This window comes from Anabrus simplex, chromosome 3 (assembly GCF_040414725.1).
Source record: "Anabrus simplex isolate iqAnaSimp1 chromosome 3, ASM4041472v1, whole genome shotgun sequence".
Taxonomy (NCBI): domain Eukaryota; kingdom Metazoa; phylum Arthropoda; class Insecta; order Orthoptera; family Tettigoniidae; genus Anabrus; species Anabrus simplex.
In genome coordinates this window covers 263,744,026-263,762,474 of record NC_090267.1, presented here as the reverse complement: position 1 = coordinate 263,762,474, position 18,449 = coordinate 263,744,026, and the positions used below count along the sequence as shown (strand labels likewise).

General features: G+C 36.3%; 1 protein-coding gene across 3 annotated transcripts in view; it reads left to right on the top strand.

The window, feature by feature from the left end:
- The window catches only part of Mys45A (SDA1 domain containing protein Mys45A), a 274,404-nt gene that overhangs the window by 201,735 nt on the left and 54,220 nt on the right, over positions 1–18,449 (top strand). For all 3 annotated transcript variants that reach the window (XM_067143006.2, XM_067143005.2, XM_067143007.2), the window contains exons 14-16: positions 3,042–3,216; positions 3,311–3,406; positions 10,926–11,096. In XM_067143006.2, coding sequence (XP_066999107.2) covers positions 3,042–3,216; positions 3,311–3,406; positions 10,926–11,096 — 442 coding nt within the window. The remainder of the gene's footprint in view (positions 1–3,041; positions 3,217–3,310; positions 3,407–10,925; positions 11,097–18,449) is intronic.

Below are 18,449 nucleotides of genomic sequence, written 5' to 3'. Positions count from 1 at the left end.
TTGGGGGATCGCCTGATTGGACCTTATTTCTTTGAGGGCCATTAGACGGGCCCGCGCTCTCTGCACTTTCTGCGTCAGGAACTCGCAGTGCTGCTGGAGGATGTGTCCTTCCACGATCATTTGATGATGTGGTTGCAACAGGATGGAGCTCACCACATTCGACTTTACCCATTCGTAACCATCTGAATGAGGAACTGCAAGGGAAATGGATTAGACGACGAGGCCCTGTTTCTTGGCCCACCAGATCACTGGATTTAACGCTGTTAGACTTCTTCTTGTGGGGGCATTTGAACAACGTTGTTTCCCACTCTAGTGCCGGACATCCCCGACCAGCTTCGGCAACTCATCATGGATGACTGCCGAGCAGTTACACCTGGAATGCTTCAGCGTGCAAGACGATCTATTGGACACCGGGCCCAAATGTGCATAAATCAAAATGGTCATCACATCGAGCATTTGCTATGATAAAAAATTATTTCAGGTCCGTATGTCTCTGGCCTGCTAACTAATCGACCCTTCTTAGGACCACAAACACATTCATTCACACACAATTTTCACGAAAGCGGGTGTTGAACTTACATTGAGTGCGGTACTTTTTAAACAAATATTTCAAAAATATGGAATTTTCGCCCCAGGCTTGAATCTCCCTCTTCACACACAAGCTCTCTCCGCGGGGCCTTTACCAACTACTATAATATATACATACACACACACTTCCGTCCAGTGGAAAAACAAACAAGGCATTACAGCATGGGAATATATGAATACCTAACTGAGTTTATCAATGAAGCTTTGACAATTAGATTAGCCCTCTTTAACCTGAAAAAAGGTTTAACCAAATGGATGTGGACTCAATTAAAATGCGAAAACTTAATAAACCAGTAATCTTAAAAATCATGAACTCTATGTACCACTTACAGTCTTTACACGTTTTGTTCAAAAATCTCCAAAGATAGCTTATCAATAAAATAAGTCGTCTTACCCAGAGAAAGGGATACAACAGTTGTAAACTAACAACATGAGAAAGAGATTAACATCCAGCTATTAAGAATGTAACACCTATTTAGTTTAGACAATAAAGTAGACAAATAATTGTGGCCACAGCTGGCTTTACAAAAGATTATTATTTTCACATCAAGCCATCTGGTACAGAGAGATTAAGCAATGAGGGTGAATGCACAAGACCTAATTTTTTACTCTGATACTCTGATAGCCTTACAATCAAAATATTCCAGTGGATCATGTCTATCTTCACCTATACAAATATTACAAACTTGAATCAAGAAAGATAATGATAAAGGGCAGGGGAGAAAGGAAGGCAGTCCATAAAGATGTTAGGAGGTTTTAGATTCCCTTAATCTGCATTAGTATAAATGACTTTCTGGTTCTGCCTCATGAATGAATTGCATCTGTCCAGAATACACTTGCGTTTTTTTGTGCCGGTCACTCTACCAACTCCCATCAATGGTCCCATAAAAGAAAATGATGGTTAAATTTTATGTAAACTTTTCTTTATATCTCTCACCTGATTATAAACATATTAAGATCTTGGAGCAGAGAACCAGCTCTCTTCGACGAAGTCCTTCATGCTTGGGCATGCACATAATCATACTCTCGATTCAACCTGCCTGTCAGAAGAGGTGGTGAGTATTTATATGGTATACAGTCATTCTAGAAAGTACAAGAGGCAAATGAACTAATTGGAGAATTGATGTCGTGGAGTGTGAGAGAGTCAGCTGATCATTCAATATGGTGACCAGTGTGTAATCGGCAGGAGCAAGTGACAGTACTTTGAATGTACATGAGCAGATATGTAAGGTGGGCAGTAAACGGTAAAAAAAAAAATAGCGGATCATACAGTATTAAAATGTTGCGCAGCACATGTAGCTGTATTATACTGGTGAGATACCTTAGTTCCACAACGATGCTATGCTTAAACATTACCATAATTTTATCACATAGGCTATCATGTTGATGAGAAGTTCATGTATATTAATTACATTCTTGGTGACACAGTATAACCCTTATATCTCATATTATGCTTTAATAAAAGAGTCAGATATGCTCATTATTTTGTACTTGTGGATCCTACCATTATTGTAATTAGCAGTCATATCATAGAGACTACGTAAATAGTAAGAGTGTTCTGTTATTAAAATTTATAAATAAATCAGATTATAATAGCTGGAGTGGAATATTATTTTGCTCACAGAACATTAATGATGTCATGGAGATACAAATTATCTGATGGAGAGATATCTTTCATGCTCATCAAACCTTTAGGACTTCTGGAGTTGGAGTTGCAATGAAAGCCAGTATTCAGTCTTAGCTGTTGTAGCTCGAAAATATTTGTTTACCAGCTACATCAGACTTGAGCTTCATGACGTCCTATCCCTACTCTTTCTATCTGTTTGCCTAATTTTCCTTCTTCTGACAATGTACTGCCTATGTATTTAAAATTGTCAACTACCGGGCGAGTTGGCCGTGCGGTTAGGAGCGCACAGGTGTGAGCTCGCATTAGGGAGATAGTGGGTTCAAACCCCACTGGTGGCAGCCCTGAAGATGGTTTTCCGTGGTTTCCCATTTTTACAACAGGCAAATGCTGGGGCTGTACCTTAATAAAGGCCACAGCCGCTTCCTTCTCATTCCTAGGCCTTTCCTGTCGCATCGTCGCCATAAAACCTATCTGTGTCGGTGCGATGTAAAACAAATAGCAAGAAAAAAAAGGCAAAAAAATTGTCAACTATCTTGTGATTTCCTTTCTTATCTCTATGTTCCCTTTTTCCATATTTTCTCCCCTCTAATTGTCACCAGTGTCTTACTTTTAGAAACACTTATTTTCAACTTATCATGCCTTTGTAACTTTACTTGCATATAGATTTCCTTATCTCCTCATATTACAATGTCAAGTATTGCTCACCTTTCTTCTCTGTGCAAAATAAAAGAGAGGCCTCTCATTCTGCATTTTACTTTTTCCTTATACTATCAATTAACTAATTTTAAAACATGCTTTACCACAAGTCTTACTCCTTGTTGTGTAGGCTGAATGCCGTTCGTGAGATCTGTGGCCGCTGTCCCCTGGCCATGAACGAGGACCTGCTCCGTGACTTGGTGCAGTACAAGACGTACCGTGAGCGCAGTGTAATGATGGCTGCCCGCTCTCTCATTCACCTCTTCAGACACTCAGTGCCTCACCTGCTTCACAAGAAAGACAGGGTATGTTCTTGCAATGTGTTTTGAAAAGAAAAATCAATTAAGTGAAATTTCTGTTTGCTCCTCTCTTGACTTACTTCTATTTGGATGTGTCTAGGGTCGGCCCACAGAAGCGAGTGTCGAAGTGAAACCCTTACAGTATGGGGAGGTGGATGCCAAGAGTTACGTGGCAGGGGCTGAGGCAGTGTTGGAGGTAAGTCGTGTCATGTAAAGACATCAAGTCTTGCCACGAACTTTTATGTTTGTAATTGAAGACATTTCAATCACCTTCATTCTTGAAAGACCCGAAAGATTTTCATTTAATCCTCCTGATACCAGCTTCTTAAAATGCCTTGTCTAGCAGTTTGCAGCTTGGTGGTAGTAATTGTTTTAAGGAGATGAATGACATCATCATCAGCCCTTCTTAACAAGTTAAGTGAAAAAGAAAAAATAAGTATCTGTTGTAATACAGAAGTTTGAATCACACTATGGAGAAATCAAACATAATAAATACCAGTTAAAAACTCATTTTTACCAATGTACACTAACAGCTACCACTCGTATTACCAAATTTGATATGATTTAATTTGATTCAGTTGAATTAAATATCAGTGAATTCGTAAAATTCACACAATGTGAATCAGCTAGTAAGATGCTGGAATTCCCTCCAGTCCAGCTGTCTCCTCACCTGGTGTTTTTTGCCATCGATGTTTGTTTGGCTGATTTGAACCACATTTTATGAAAGGTCTTTTCCCTAGCTAATTGGCAATATCAACTCTTAATTTTATATGCCTATTGGTCTATAAACCATCAACATCCAGGCATTTTATCTACATTTTGTGATGTAACTAATATAACGCTTTTATGCCACTTAAATTGGTTATGAACTTGCACTTCGTGCCCAAGAAAAACATTAATTTACTGAACTACGTCTATACTGTGGCTGTATGATGAACTTAATGGACCATTTTACTGATATATTTTCAAGCCTTGTGCTGTTTTAAAACATGCAAAGCTCTTAAATGTCTAATTGGTCTAGTGTGTGAGCCCATGCCTTGCTACTGGAGCTACTGGAGAGAGAGTCTTGCTAGTTCACCGCCTGAAGTAGGAACTGATTGTCTGCTGGGAGTCTTACATAGTTAGCGAGCGGGTCTGATGTCTTGTCTGGCCTGTTACCGTGTGTGTAGAGAAGTGGAATTTTGAAAATGGATACTGTTTTCTGAGACTATGTGTTAAGGGAGAACTTGTGAATACAGTATTTAGTATAAATGTAATGTTTGATATTTTTGAAAACCATTGTGGTCGAACTTTCTTCCATATCAAGACGTAGCTCCAAGTGTGTGATTTCATATGGCACTAAGACCTTACTAGATATCAATTTCATTGTACAATTACCGAAGTATTAATATGTTTCTTCGTTTTGCAGATATAATATACTATTTCTTGAAGTAAGTGCATGACATATAAGAAGGTACTATAGATGTAAACAAACATGGATTGAAAATGTAAGTGTTGTATTTAATATTATTTGGCATGTTTCACAAACTATTTGGACTTTTGTTCAAACAAAAAGTTATTGAAATTGAAAGGTAGAAAACTAATATTAACGTTAAAAATTCCAGATTATATACTTGTATTTGAAAGTGTTTAGGTCTTTGTGTGTGGCAAGTGAAAATTATTATTATTATTATTATTATTATTATTATTATTATTATTATTATTATTATTATTGTTGTTATTTAAATTCTAAAATTTAATGTAACGTTTGCGTTGTTGATCTTCCGTTATGAAATATACTATATGTAGCTCTTCTGATTGGTTAAGGAGACAGTGAACAGTAAGACCTCTTATCTAATATTTGATCACCACCAATTAAAATTACGGGAGCATCTGCTCATTGTTTTGGGTGTTGTGATGATAGGCAATAGGTGGCTTGGTAGCATCAGATTCTGCAAATGTCTTGGTGACACATATACTTGTAAATTTAAACAATTTTAGTTGTATTAATTAATTTGTGTAGGATTTCTATTTGAATCTTTTATTATTATTCTCATCCAGATATATTTGGCAATTGATTTTAGAATTGGTAAAGTATAATGAGATGAACCAAGAGGTTGTGTGTTGATTTAAATGGGTCGTTACACTTGATTTAACTTTAATTTTTAAATATTTCTTATTATTTTCTTGGTTGACCAACTTATTCCTATCTAATTTTAATGATGTACAGGTACCAGTTATCTTACTTTCTCTCCATTTTTGATTGTGTGTCTTGAATTAATTTTCATTCGATATATTAATTTAAATTAGTGGTATTTTAATGAGTGTAGCACTAGATCCCTGTTTATCCTTGTTCTTGCTATTTTTCCACCCTCTTCATTTTGTTCATGGTATGTGCTCAGTCCTTCCATCCGTGTGTTTGATGTGACAGAAACTTGCATCTCACCTGGTGGGCTTGGTAGTTGAAACTTACATATAGCTAGTTTTTTTTTTTTTAATCTATTCTTAAAATAAACCAGACTCTTGCACATCGACATTGATTGGCGTTTGTGTTTGGCTGATTTCTTCCTCTTGTTGTGCCATGCTCATCATCAAACATTGTCAATAATATTGGTTATTACAAGTTTCTTGACAGCAGCTTGGAACAGTTGTTCACTTGACATCCCCAAGCACTGCTGCAAGTCTTGCAACTGAGGTGTTTGTGGTCTCACAGGTCTTTCCTCTCGTCCTAGCTATCTTCCAAAGATGAGATGCAGCAGGTTATAAGATTCCTGGTGCCTCATCTCATGACTAAAGTACTGGAGCTTCCAGACTTTAATGATCTCCAGAACTTATCCTTCTTTTGCCACCCGCAGAGCATCATCTAATTTCGAATCTTCTTGATCCAGTTGATATGAAGCATTCAGCAGTAAACCCACATCTAAAAAGTGGCAGGCACACTTCTTTGTTTATGTTTCCGTGAGTGTCCAGGCCTCCACACCATTTAAAGCTTCTCAAAGTCTGTATCTGAGCAGAAGACATACTGGATAAGAAAAATAGTCTACAAATTGTTACGATATTCTTAAGTTGAAGGGTAATTAAGAGGGGGTCCTGAGGATCTTTGCACTATTTTCACAATAATTAATTTTTGAAGAAAGGGCATATAATAAAAATATTTTCAACAATTTGTTGTTCAATTTGTTTGGTGCTAGGATGATCCGGTACTTCAGTCTTGACATATATGGACTCTCTCCTATGTGAAGTTTTGGAGATTCTCTTTGACGCTTTTTTGTGTTCCTTTCTTTCTCTGCACTGACCTGTCATTATGCTTATCCTATTCAATTTCTTTTCTTTCTATATATCAGGAGTGTACTCTCTTTCTCATTTGAAGGCCTCTATCCACTGTGTCATGGTATGACAGGGTAGAGCTCGACACCAGTACTGACTTGTTTTATCACTTGTTTGTTCTTTTCCATTACTTATTACCCATTGGGCACTTTTACTCCATCTGTGTTTGTCCAGCTTTCTTCTTAATGTACTCTTCTCACGTCAATACTAAATATCTGTCAAGATGGTGCATCAGTGAATGTTGTTGCATGCCCTGCTGAGGAAGTTGGAGAGCAGAAATGAGCTCATCAGAGGATTAGAAGAAATGGATTTAGAAGAACCGGGATAGATGAAGATATGGCCCATCTATCGTCGCTTAAGAATGGAGATATTGTACGTAACAAATACGTTATTTTTTCAGGAGAGCAGTAACACTATCCTAATGATAGAAAATGGAAAATAAATTGTCCATATATGTCAAGACTGAAGTATTGGACCTTACTAGCAGAAAACAAATTCTTTAAAATATTTTTATTACTGTATTTACTTGTGTATTTTAGACCTCCCTCTCGTATTAGACCCCCTCTGGCTTTTTGAGACAAAGAAAATTAAAAAATAAATCTCGTATACAACACACACTATCCCCCATGTAATTCGTCAAAGAACAACAATTCCGCTTTGAGGCGGGTACAAGCCTTACTGCAGCTCCCATGATATCACACAAATTTGTAAATAGTTTAATCTGTACAACCCGTGCAATGCAAACACGTGTCGAAGTCATGCGGTGCATCTGTGTTTAGTTAAGAAATGTTCACCTCCATACCTACTGCAGCTCTGATGATGTCACGCAAATAGGTGAATAGTTCGGTGTCCAACCCATGCAATGTAAGCACACATCAGTCATGCTATAGTGTCTGTTTTTTGTAGTTAAGAATATACGCCAGCACAATTAGCTGCCATTTTCGGGGGCCTGACTTCAATTCCTGGTACCATACTGCCAGATATTTAAGAATGGCAAGAAGGTTGATATGCAGTAAAAATGCTGCATGCAGTTCCCCTCCATTGGGGGGTGCCTAAAAAGAGAGCCACACCACCTCGGAATGAGGAAACACATTTTAGTTAGGCAATGTTCACGGTTGTTGCTACTAATATAGCAGGCGAGATCATTAACAAAGTGATTGTTTAATATTTCGTAACTCGGGCCAATATAAGTTAGGTAATTTTTGGATAGAAGTAGGTTTAAATTGTGATAAAAACAATCCATTCATAACGATTGTTTTACTCGGCAATGTACCTAACAAATAATAATAATAATAATAATAATAATAGAGGACCCATGCTGCTTCGCAGCGTTTACTATAAATAGGTCAGATAACTCATCTTGGTATGACTGTTGTATTACATAAAATCAGCTTCATGGTCCATTTCGCACTTAAACAAATTCACAACTAATATATTTTTTATTTTCCACCTTGTCGATACACTAAATTGCTTAAGGCAACTTACAGGTTAAAGATGGTACTTGTTTCGTATATTATCAACATCTTCAGCCACATAACACTGTTTAGATGAAACATTCATATAATGACAAAGTATCAATGTTTAGAGGAAGTGTCCTTAAAATTAACATAAGAAGATTGACAATATTAAAAACAAGATACTTAAGAGAAATTATATAAATTCTTCCTACAATTGAAAGCAGTTGTCAAGGAAACACTAGTATAATAATCTATAGAGAATATGTCCTAATGATTATTCTTTTCTTAAAAAGTTCATGAAAAAAGGCCAATTTATACGTTTAAAAATGTATACATTTATAAGTAATTCTCGAAATGAATAAATCCAGATTTCACAGTGTGGCTCCTATTACTATTGCAGATGAAAATATTACTAATTCCTAGTTGTCAGTTCTTTTTAAAACTGCTTTCCTCTGGTCTTGAGTCTGGTGTAGTAGTGATGATGTGTTCTCTCTTGTTCACGTAGTTGAGGAGATGGAAGAGCGGGGGATATTGGTGTGTCATGAACTTCCTTGTTGTTATCTTCAGCTTCAAAGGAGGAGGAATATGTCGTAGGGCTATCTGGAGGTGGATAGAATCCAATTCTTTTCTTGTGATCTTTTTCAAGCATTTTCAAATATACCAGAATTTTATCATATAATGGGTTCTTATATTCTATAGCCTCATTAAGATTATCATTTTTCTTTACAAGTTAGTCTAGATGAATGTATAGATCTTCATATGTATTCATTAACCTGCTCTTTTTTAATTTTTTTTATGATGGTCAGGTCTTGTTCTATGGTGGTAAATTTATGACCTGTGGTAGTCATGTGTGTTCCCATAGCTGAGAATCTGCTATGTTTTTCAGCATTCACATGTTCTAAATATCTTAATTTAAAATTGCGGCCAGATTGTCCTATGTATGTATTCTTGCACTCAAAGCATGTAAGTGTATATATTCCCGAATCATAAAATTTATCTTTTTCCGAGGGATTTACTGTATCATGGTTGAAAATACTCTGTTTCATATTGTTATTGGTGGAAAATGCGATTTTGAAATTTTTTCTCTTAAATAAATTTGTTATTATGTGTATGTTTGGATTATTATATGTGAACTTGATGTATTTCTCAGTTTTATTAGGTTCTATTGCTAATTTAGATTGTTGCGTCTCTCAAAATTTACTAATATTTTATCCATCATGTTATTGTTGAAACCATTCAAGAGGGCTTGTCGGATAAACAACAGTTCTTTATTTCTTTCAGATTTGGATAATGGTATACTAAATGCTCTGTTAACGTAACTATAATATGCTGATCTTTTCTGTGCCTCAGGGTGTAACGAGTTGTTCCTGATAGCGGTCAGTGTGAAAGTGGATTTTCTGTGTATTTTGAAAGAAAATCCTTTTTCTTCTCTCGTTGTGACTACGTCTAGAAAATTCAGTGATCTTTCTTTTTCTTCTTCTACAGTAAAGTAAATTTTATATTGGAATCCAAATTACTCAATATATTTAAAATTTGCTTACTATCTGTGAGTCTGTTATCTACAGTATTATAGCGTAAACATCGTCCACATATTGTGTCCAAAAATCCAATCACTTTGTGGAATCATTTTAATCTTGATTTATACTGAAACTTGTAGTGACAATATATGGTAAAATTGAAAATTAGCTGAGGGGGTCATCTATGAATTAATGCAATGGAAACGGTGGCCCAGTAGATCTTTAAAGCTGTTGGTATGGATCACATGTGTACGGCCTGAACAGATGTCCCCCTCATATAGCTTCAAAGGTATCTTTCACCAACTAAGATTCTTGCCCAAACCTGCCCCAGGGACTACTAGCCTTACAGTGTTCAATGTCTCTGTCTCAGGCATGACTCTGGAACGGGTGCACTTTTCATACCTTGGGAGCATCTTGTCTAAACGATGCTGCTCGAAAGAGGTAGTGGAAAACAGAGTTTGTGCTGCCGATATGGTATGTGGTAAGCTATCCAACCGAGTCTTCAGGAATAAAGACCTAACAGTTCATACCAAACTCATGGTGTATAAAGCAGTCATTATCACATTGTTACTCTATGGATGCGAAACTTGGACCCTGTATTGCCATGACATCAAGACACTTGAGAATTTTCATCAACAGAAACTCCAGTCCATCTTAAATATCAGTGGGAGAACCATGTCTGCAATCTTGACAAAGTTTTCATGCCTCTATCATTTGGTCATCAGCTTCGGTCGACTGGGCATGTGTGCCTTATGAGCGACTCCAGGCTTCCTCGCCAATTCCTGTAATGTAAGCCCTCCTCAAGCTCTAGACCCTGTGGTGCTCCTTTGAAGTATTATAAAGACCTGCTTAAACAAACATGGAAGTCACAAATATCAACCCTGAACCTGGGAAACACTTGCCACTTCGCACCAGACCACCTCTATTGCTGATGAATTGTTTGAGCAAGAGCATCACAAGCATGAGGAGTCTAAACAACAAATACACATACTCCACCCAATGCAGCCTTGTCCTCACTCATCCATAGAGTGAAATCTCTGTGGATGCACGTTTCATGCTGACATTGGCTTGTTCAGTCATTGGAAGTGCAAGCATGAACAACATTGCGTACAAGTAAGCAGGATAAATTATATACTTGCAAATGAATTACAGCTGATGACTACAAGGAGATCAGTGGTACAAAATATAACATAAGTATGAATTAAGTCATAAGTAAACACTTTTGTGTTGCATTTCTTCCAAGATTTTAGGATTTTTTATTCCCGAAAAGTATTCATTAGGAATATTCATTCAGAAAAAAGGCTACTAGGAAAAAATAAGTTGGCAATATTCCTTTGTTCTAAATGTATACTAGAAATTGTTTAATGATTTGGAGAAATAAATGAGAACAAATGGCCAAGAACCTTATTTACAGCTTTTTTTTCTCTGTTTTCAGGAGACCAAGGACTCCAGCAACTCGGATAGTGATGATGATGATGACGGTGATGATAGTGATGATGAGTGGGTTGACGTATCACATTCATCCGAAGAAGAGAGCACTACTAGAGATGAGAAAAATGATACTAGCACCACCAAAGCAGAGAAGAATGATACTAGCCAGGAACAGGTAAGCCTAGACTCTGTATCAGTAACTCAGTTCTTGGTTTGTCCTTTGGGAAGAAATGGCGACTAGGATAAGGTCATTACAAGAACAGGAAGGAGAAGCAAAATGAAAAGGACTTGTTTGGTTCCTTTCCTTGTTTGCACTTGTCATATGTTCCTAGTTATCTGGAACCTGTGTAAACTTTCTGCCTTTTTCTCTCTTCTCAAGTCCTACTCAGTAAGTGTTGTGCTGCCCCTTGGTGAAGCTGGGAAGCAGAGATGAGCTCATCGGGGGCTGTGGAGAATTGGCTGTAGAACAAGGATGGGTGAGGAGAGAACCTATATATTTGAAGATGCCAATTTAAAAGATGTGGAGATTTTCCTTGTCTTTTATTTGCCTTGCTCTTTAAGTGAATGGTCAGTGCAGTGGCCTTCGGTCCAGAGGGTCCTGAATTCAATTCCCAGCCAGGCCATGGATTTTAACCATATCTGGTTAATTCTTCTTACATGGGCACTGGGTGTTTGTGTTAATCTTAATATACTTCATCTTATACATACAACACATCACACTATCAACGACCATAGAAACAAGCAGTGTGAATACAATCCTCTTAGGGTTGGCATCAGGAAACTCATCTGGCTGTAAAACTGGGCTAAATCCATACATAGTGCCAACCCCTTGTAATGGGGAAAGGCCAGGAAGAAGTCCTTGTCACTGTCTTCTCTAACATGCTCTTTGGCATTCACTTTTTTCAATTTACTTGATTTATGAACGGCTTCCTTCTTGCAATACAGCCGTGAAACTTACCTCTTCTGAGCACTCTCCGTATTATTTCGGGATGCACTTTCTTTCCATTGTCTGCGTCAATCTCCATAGCAAGTTTTGGAGCACTTAACTTGGGTTCCTTCTTCGTTGTATCTCCTTTCTGTTCCTCTCTTCCCACACTTTATGTATTGTTACTAATAAAGCACTACTGTCTGTTTTATCGATCTAATTTAATTAAGAATGACCAATCAGTACACACACACATAAATACTGGGTGAGTTTGCTGTGCATGACCTTTTCCATTGTTAGGCATCCCAACGAATATCACTGGTGGTGTGACGGTCGATTCACCTTTGCAAAAACATGTATGCGACAGGTATTTAGAACATATAAATTATAAACAGGAGAGTTTTCCACCTATTCAATACATAGTTGTATTTACAATGTTATTTTCATTACATGGGGCTAGTTTCAACCCTACTCAGGGTCATCATCAGCCATATTTAAACATACACAACATTTGACGAAATCCTAAAACATGTTTCTAAGCAGTAAGAACCTTATGAATATATAATTTACAATATGATGTGTGGTTGAAATAGGCCGGTGCTGTGGTGCTCAAAATGTTGCAAATGAAAGTGAAATATTACGAGTGACATAGGTGAGCAGTATATAATACATGTACACTAAAAATGCTAAAAAGTCTGGGTATAAAAGTACAAATGAGATGCTCTGTGTTGTAGGTCAATTTCAGTATGATTTTAGACACATGTTGTATCAGATGGAATTCAGTAGGTCTTGGTAATACATAACTGTTGTGGGCTGAGTGCTATGGTACTAAGAATAAAAACAGTACAACATGACAACCATAATAAAAATATACAACTATGTACAATGTTTGAGTAACAAATGTGTAGATGTTACTCTCTAGAAGGATCTGTGAAGAGTTGATTATACACTGTATCAGCTTAAACAGAAAATTTGATACTTGGTGTATTAAGTAACCAAGCTATGTTGATAGGGCTGCATGGTTGATTGTTGGAATTGTGCAGACTGATATGAAGTTTTAGAAGTCATCTTGAGAAGAAAGTAGACATTGTGCATGGTGATATTAATGGGTGGAACTCTCAGTTCATAGCGGAACCAAATTGGACCTCGCGCAGCGGTGTGTGCAGCTTAGCCATTATGTATTACCAGTGTGTTATTAATCAGACTTATAAGCACAGCTGTCTCTAATCAAGGCCAGGTTGTGCTAAGTGTGGCATTGCTGCAGCTCGCCCATTCTTCTGACCAGAGTGCCAAATGACTCTACGTAAGATGCTTTCTATGTATGTACTGTATATATATTGTATCTATTTCCATTATCATAGAGGCTGTGGTGATGTAAAAAAATTATAATCATGCCAGATAGATATGGCGATAAAATCGGAAGGATACATAAGTTGTTTTAGATTGCCCAAAGATCCTGATATATTCAGTAATTGTTTGGTCCCACACATAGACTGATCTAAAAGAATAATTGGCAGTGTGCATGAAACATTTTCAACACAGTGGCTTGAGCTTTATTGAAAAATATGTCAATAGGATGGAAAGATGTGTTTCCATCAATGCAGTCACCCCGTTTTGGAATAAATAGTAATTTTAGTGTGCAAGTGCATGTAAACTGTGTCTGTCTACCAAATGAATTTTTTATGAGATAAAACTTATTGCTTGCTTATTTGTAGAAATTCTTTAGTTAGATAATTGAGTCAGCTTTCATCTCTCAAAGATTTTTTGTGATAAATATGGTTCACCAGATGATGTGAATAACTCATTATCCTGGAGTGATAAAAGTTGAAATTGTTCTTAGAAGACAGAAGTATGAGACACTTTCCCAAAAAAGTTAGACATTTCATGTAACCAGTTTGGTCCCATATTTATGAAAAATTGAAGTGTGGTTCACCCATAATGATAAGTTTGTATTTAATTGTATGCAGAGTGCAAAGTGTGATGGAAGTGTGATAAACTGACATAACTTGAAAACAATATTCTCTCACGCATGGGTAAATAATACAAGTATTGAGCTCGAATTATCATTATTATTATTATTATTATTATTATTATTATTATTATTATTATTATTATAAACTTGTGATGTACATCCACTTATTAGTATCATTATTAGTGTTTGATCGTATTATTTGTGAGGTTATGTCATGAAACATTATTTTGTTGTATATAGATATTTATATGAATTTAGTTAATGTAAGAACCTTTATATAATTTATTATTACCTTTATATATGACTAGCAATTACCTGCGGCTTCACTCGCGTGGATTTTGTAATTTGATCAAAGTAATCATTCATTGACATTGTACTAAGACATTATCTGAAAATTCCTAAAGTATAAACCTCACCCAAAAATTGAGTTTCATTGACCCCAGAAATTCTTTATAAACCATGTTTGTGGTAATACCTTTTGGGGCTAAGGCGACCATGCGGTATAGAACTGTGCATGCGAGAAACAGTCTTCTCTCAAGTCGAAAAAATAAATACATGTTTTTCTTTTAATTTTTAAAGGAGATTCCAAATACCTATTCCCACATCTGTAACATCTTCAGTTTTTGAGATATACATAAGTATCCCCATAAAATGAATTCAACCCCTTGATCAGCCCTTTCCCCACCCCCACCCCCATCTAAGTGTATTTTCCGAAAACAAAAATACATGTTTCTTTATATTTAAAAGGGGTTCCAAATACCAATTTTCACATCTGTAACATCTTCAGTTCTTAAGATATAAGTATCCTCATAAAAATAATTCAACTATTTTTCACTTCTTTTCACCCCCCTCCCGTTAAGTGTGTTCTCCGAAAAAAGGTAAATGTTCCTGTATTTTTAAAGAACTTTCCATATACCAAGTTTCTTGTTTATAACATGTTAAGTTTCTGACATATAATGTAGATATACCGGTACTCATTTTAAAAATTCACCTGCCTTTCCAATTCTTTTCAGCCTCTTAACTGTATTTTCCAAAAACAAAAAATATTTTTTCATTATTTTTAAAGGAGATTCCAAATACCAGTTTTCATGTCTGTACGTCTGTAACCCCTTCAGTTTTTGAGATAAATGTATACTCATAAGAATAATTCAACTTCTCCTTCTTCACTTCTTTCCCCACCTCTCCCGCCTTAAGTGGACTTTTCAAAAACAAAAAATATGTTTCTTCATTTTGAAAGGAAATTCAAAATACCAACTTTCACGTCTATAACAGCTTCGGTTTTTAAGATAAAGTATCCTCATAAACATATTTCAACACCTTATTTACTTATTTGCAACCCTGCACCCCTAACGTCGATTTTCCGAGAAAAACAAATGTGTTTTTCTTTATTTTTAAAGGAGATTCCAAATACCAATTTTCACGTCTGTAACATCTTCAGTTTTTGAGATAAAGTACCTTCATAAAAGAAATTGAACTCCTTTTTAAGCCCCCCCTTCCTACCCGTTAAGTTGATTTCCCCCTCCCCAAAAGTGCATGTTTCTTTATTTTTAGAGGAGATTTCAAACACCAATTTTCACGTCTTCTTTAACATCTTTAGCTTTTGAGATATAAGTATTGTCATACGAAGAATTCAACAAATTTTTCACCCCAGCCCATTAAGTTGATTCCCCCCCTCCCTCCAAAAATGCGTGTTTGTTTATTTTTAAAGGAGATTCCAAATACAAATTTTCATGTGTGTAACCTTAAGTTTTTGAGATCTAAGTTTCTCCATAAAAAGAATTAAATTTTTTCACTTCCTTTCACCCTCCCTCCTTAAGTGAATTTTCCGCAAACCAAAAATACTTGTTTCTTTATTTATAAAGGAGCTTCCACTGTAACGACTGTAACATCTTCAGTTTTGAGATACCGGTACATGTACCCTCATAAAAAGGAATTAAACTCCTTTTTCACCGCTCCCGCCCCCAAGTTGATTTCCCCCCAAATTTGCTGTTTCTTTATTTTTAAAGGAGATAACAAATACTAATTTTCACGTCTGTACCATCTTTAGTTTTTGAGATATAAGTATCCTCATACAAAGAATTTAACTAATTTTTCAGTTAATCCACCCTGCTTAAGTGGATTTTCCACACACAAAAGATTACGTGTTTCTTTACTTTGAAGGAAAATTCCAAAAACAAATTTTCATGTCTGTAACATCTTCAGTTTTTAACATATAGGTATCCTCATGAAAAGAATTCAACTTCTTTTTAACTCCACCTCCGCCCGTTAGGTTGGTTTTCCCCCGCCCAAGAAATGCTTGTTTCTTTATTTTTAAAGGAGATTCCAAATACCAATTGCCACATCTGTAACCTTCAGTTTTGAGATATAAGAATCTCCAGAAAAAGAATACCATTTTTTTTACTTCCTTTCACACTCCCCACTCAAGTGAATTTTCTAAAAACAAACAGTACCCGTTTCCTTAAAAGAGCTACCAAATACGAATTATCACAACTGTAACATCTTCAGTTTTTGAGATATATGTATCCTCGTAAAAGGAATTCATCTCCGTTTTCATCTCTGCCTACCAAGTTGATTTCCTCACCCCAAATGCGTGTTTCTTTATTTTTAAAGGAGATTCCAAATAGCAGTTTTCACGTTTGTAACATCTTTAGATTTTTTGGTATATATAACATATACTGTATTATCATACAAATAATTCAACTAATTTTTCAATACACACACACACACACACACACACACACACACACACACACACACACACACACACCCTTTAAGGGGTTTTTTTTTCTGAAAACCAAAGAATACGTGCTTCATTATTTTTAATGGAGAATCCAAATACCAATTTTCACATCTGCAACATGTTAAGATTTTGAGATATACTGTGAATATGCCAATTTTAAAAATTCACCTCCTTTTTGAAGTCCCCTTAAGTTGATTTTCCAAAAAAAAAAAGATATTTATGTTTCTTTACTTTTACAGGAAATTCCAAATACCAGTTTTCAAATCTGTAATATGTTACGTGTCTGAGATAATTTGCAGATATATTCTTTTTAAAAATTCACCCTGTTTGTCACTCCTGTTTATATCTGATCGACCTCCATGTGTGCCATCGCCAATTTGAAAGTATATTCTCTCCTAGAAGTGTTTTTATCTGCATTGTTTGCTTTATATATTATGCATGAATTTATTCCTGCAATATCGAGGAAGCGATGAAACAGTACCATCGGCCACCTTTGTGTTTGTCTGGAAGTTGAGCACCATGAAGTCATAAAGTCCCCTGTATCCACCCCTCCTTTGGAGGCATTGTAATCTATGATATGGAATGTTTTCTCAGATTCCTGATCAATTTCAACATCATTATGCATCGTTGATAGAACTAACACAACTTTCTTCTTTTTTAGTAACCACTGATACAAGGCTTTTATCGCATTGGCATCCAAACTGGTATGTTCCGGGAACTAAATGTCTATTTTCAACCACAAACTCGGGTGGAACCTATCGTTTGTTCTTCTTCAGGGTGCCTACAAATGTCAGTCCTTGTTTCAGTAGGTACTGAAATAATTATTAGTAGTCACGTTTTGATTGGTGTTTTTTATTGACTCGCTCAACTTCTTTACCACATCAGAAGGCTCATTTGAAACAACATAATGCCCTGGTTTCTGCGTCCCACAGTATACCTCCAAATTGTAAGTATAGAAACTTCGGGAATCGCACATTGCATAAACTTTGAGGCCATATTTGGCAGGCTTTTTGACCATATACTCTATAAAATGACAGCGGCCACAAAATGCAACTAACATTTCATCTCACCCAGAGAATATGAACTTTGACAGTTTGCAACAAAGTTATTGAGAAATTCCCGAATAGGGGCCAGTTTGTCATTTTCCATTCGCTCAGTCCTAGTATTCACATCATCAAACCGAAGACTTCTCAACAGTAATCGAAAGCGATGTCCACTGAAGTTAGCCCGCAGTATTATCATTCCGGTTCCATTGGTAGTAAACAATTCCAATAAGTTTGTGCGGTTCACTCTTTTCACGGCTATCAAGAACAAGGCACCAAAAAGAACTAAAATTTCCGATCTTGTTGTTTCTCTAAAATCCCTTTCTCGACCTTCTGGATGTTGCACTTTTACCCAGTCAGCAAACGTATTTGTGTGTCTAACAATTTCATCGACCATATTTGAATTTATTATGGTGAGAAAACATTCTAGTTCAGTTTTACACTGACGAGCTTGTCCTTTAGGACCAGGACAAGTTTTTATCGTGTTCTTTACCTTTATTTTTGTACTCCTTCCCATGGGTTTGTTTGCCCATAATGTCTCACCATCTTTCCCAGTGAAGAAACATAGAGTGTTGTCATCACGGTCGTCATCACTTACATCATCAGCCCTGTCCATTTCAACTTCAGAATCACTACTGTGACCGTCCGTTTCAATAACTTCGGGTTCAAAATCAATATCATTAGGATCATCCCAAACATCTTCTCCTTCATTCGTTTCTTCTTCCAATTCATCAAGAATTCAGAGAATGGAATCAAGATCATTGTATCGTGCCCTGAAACGCATAATAAGACACAATTACGTCAATATTATTTGAAGAAAAATAATAGGAGAAAGGAGGGAATCAAAC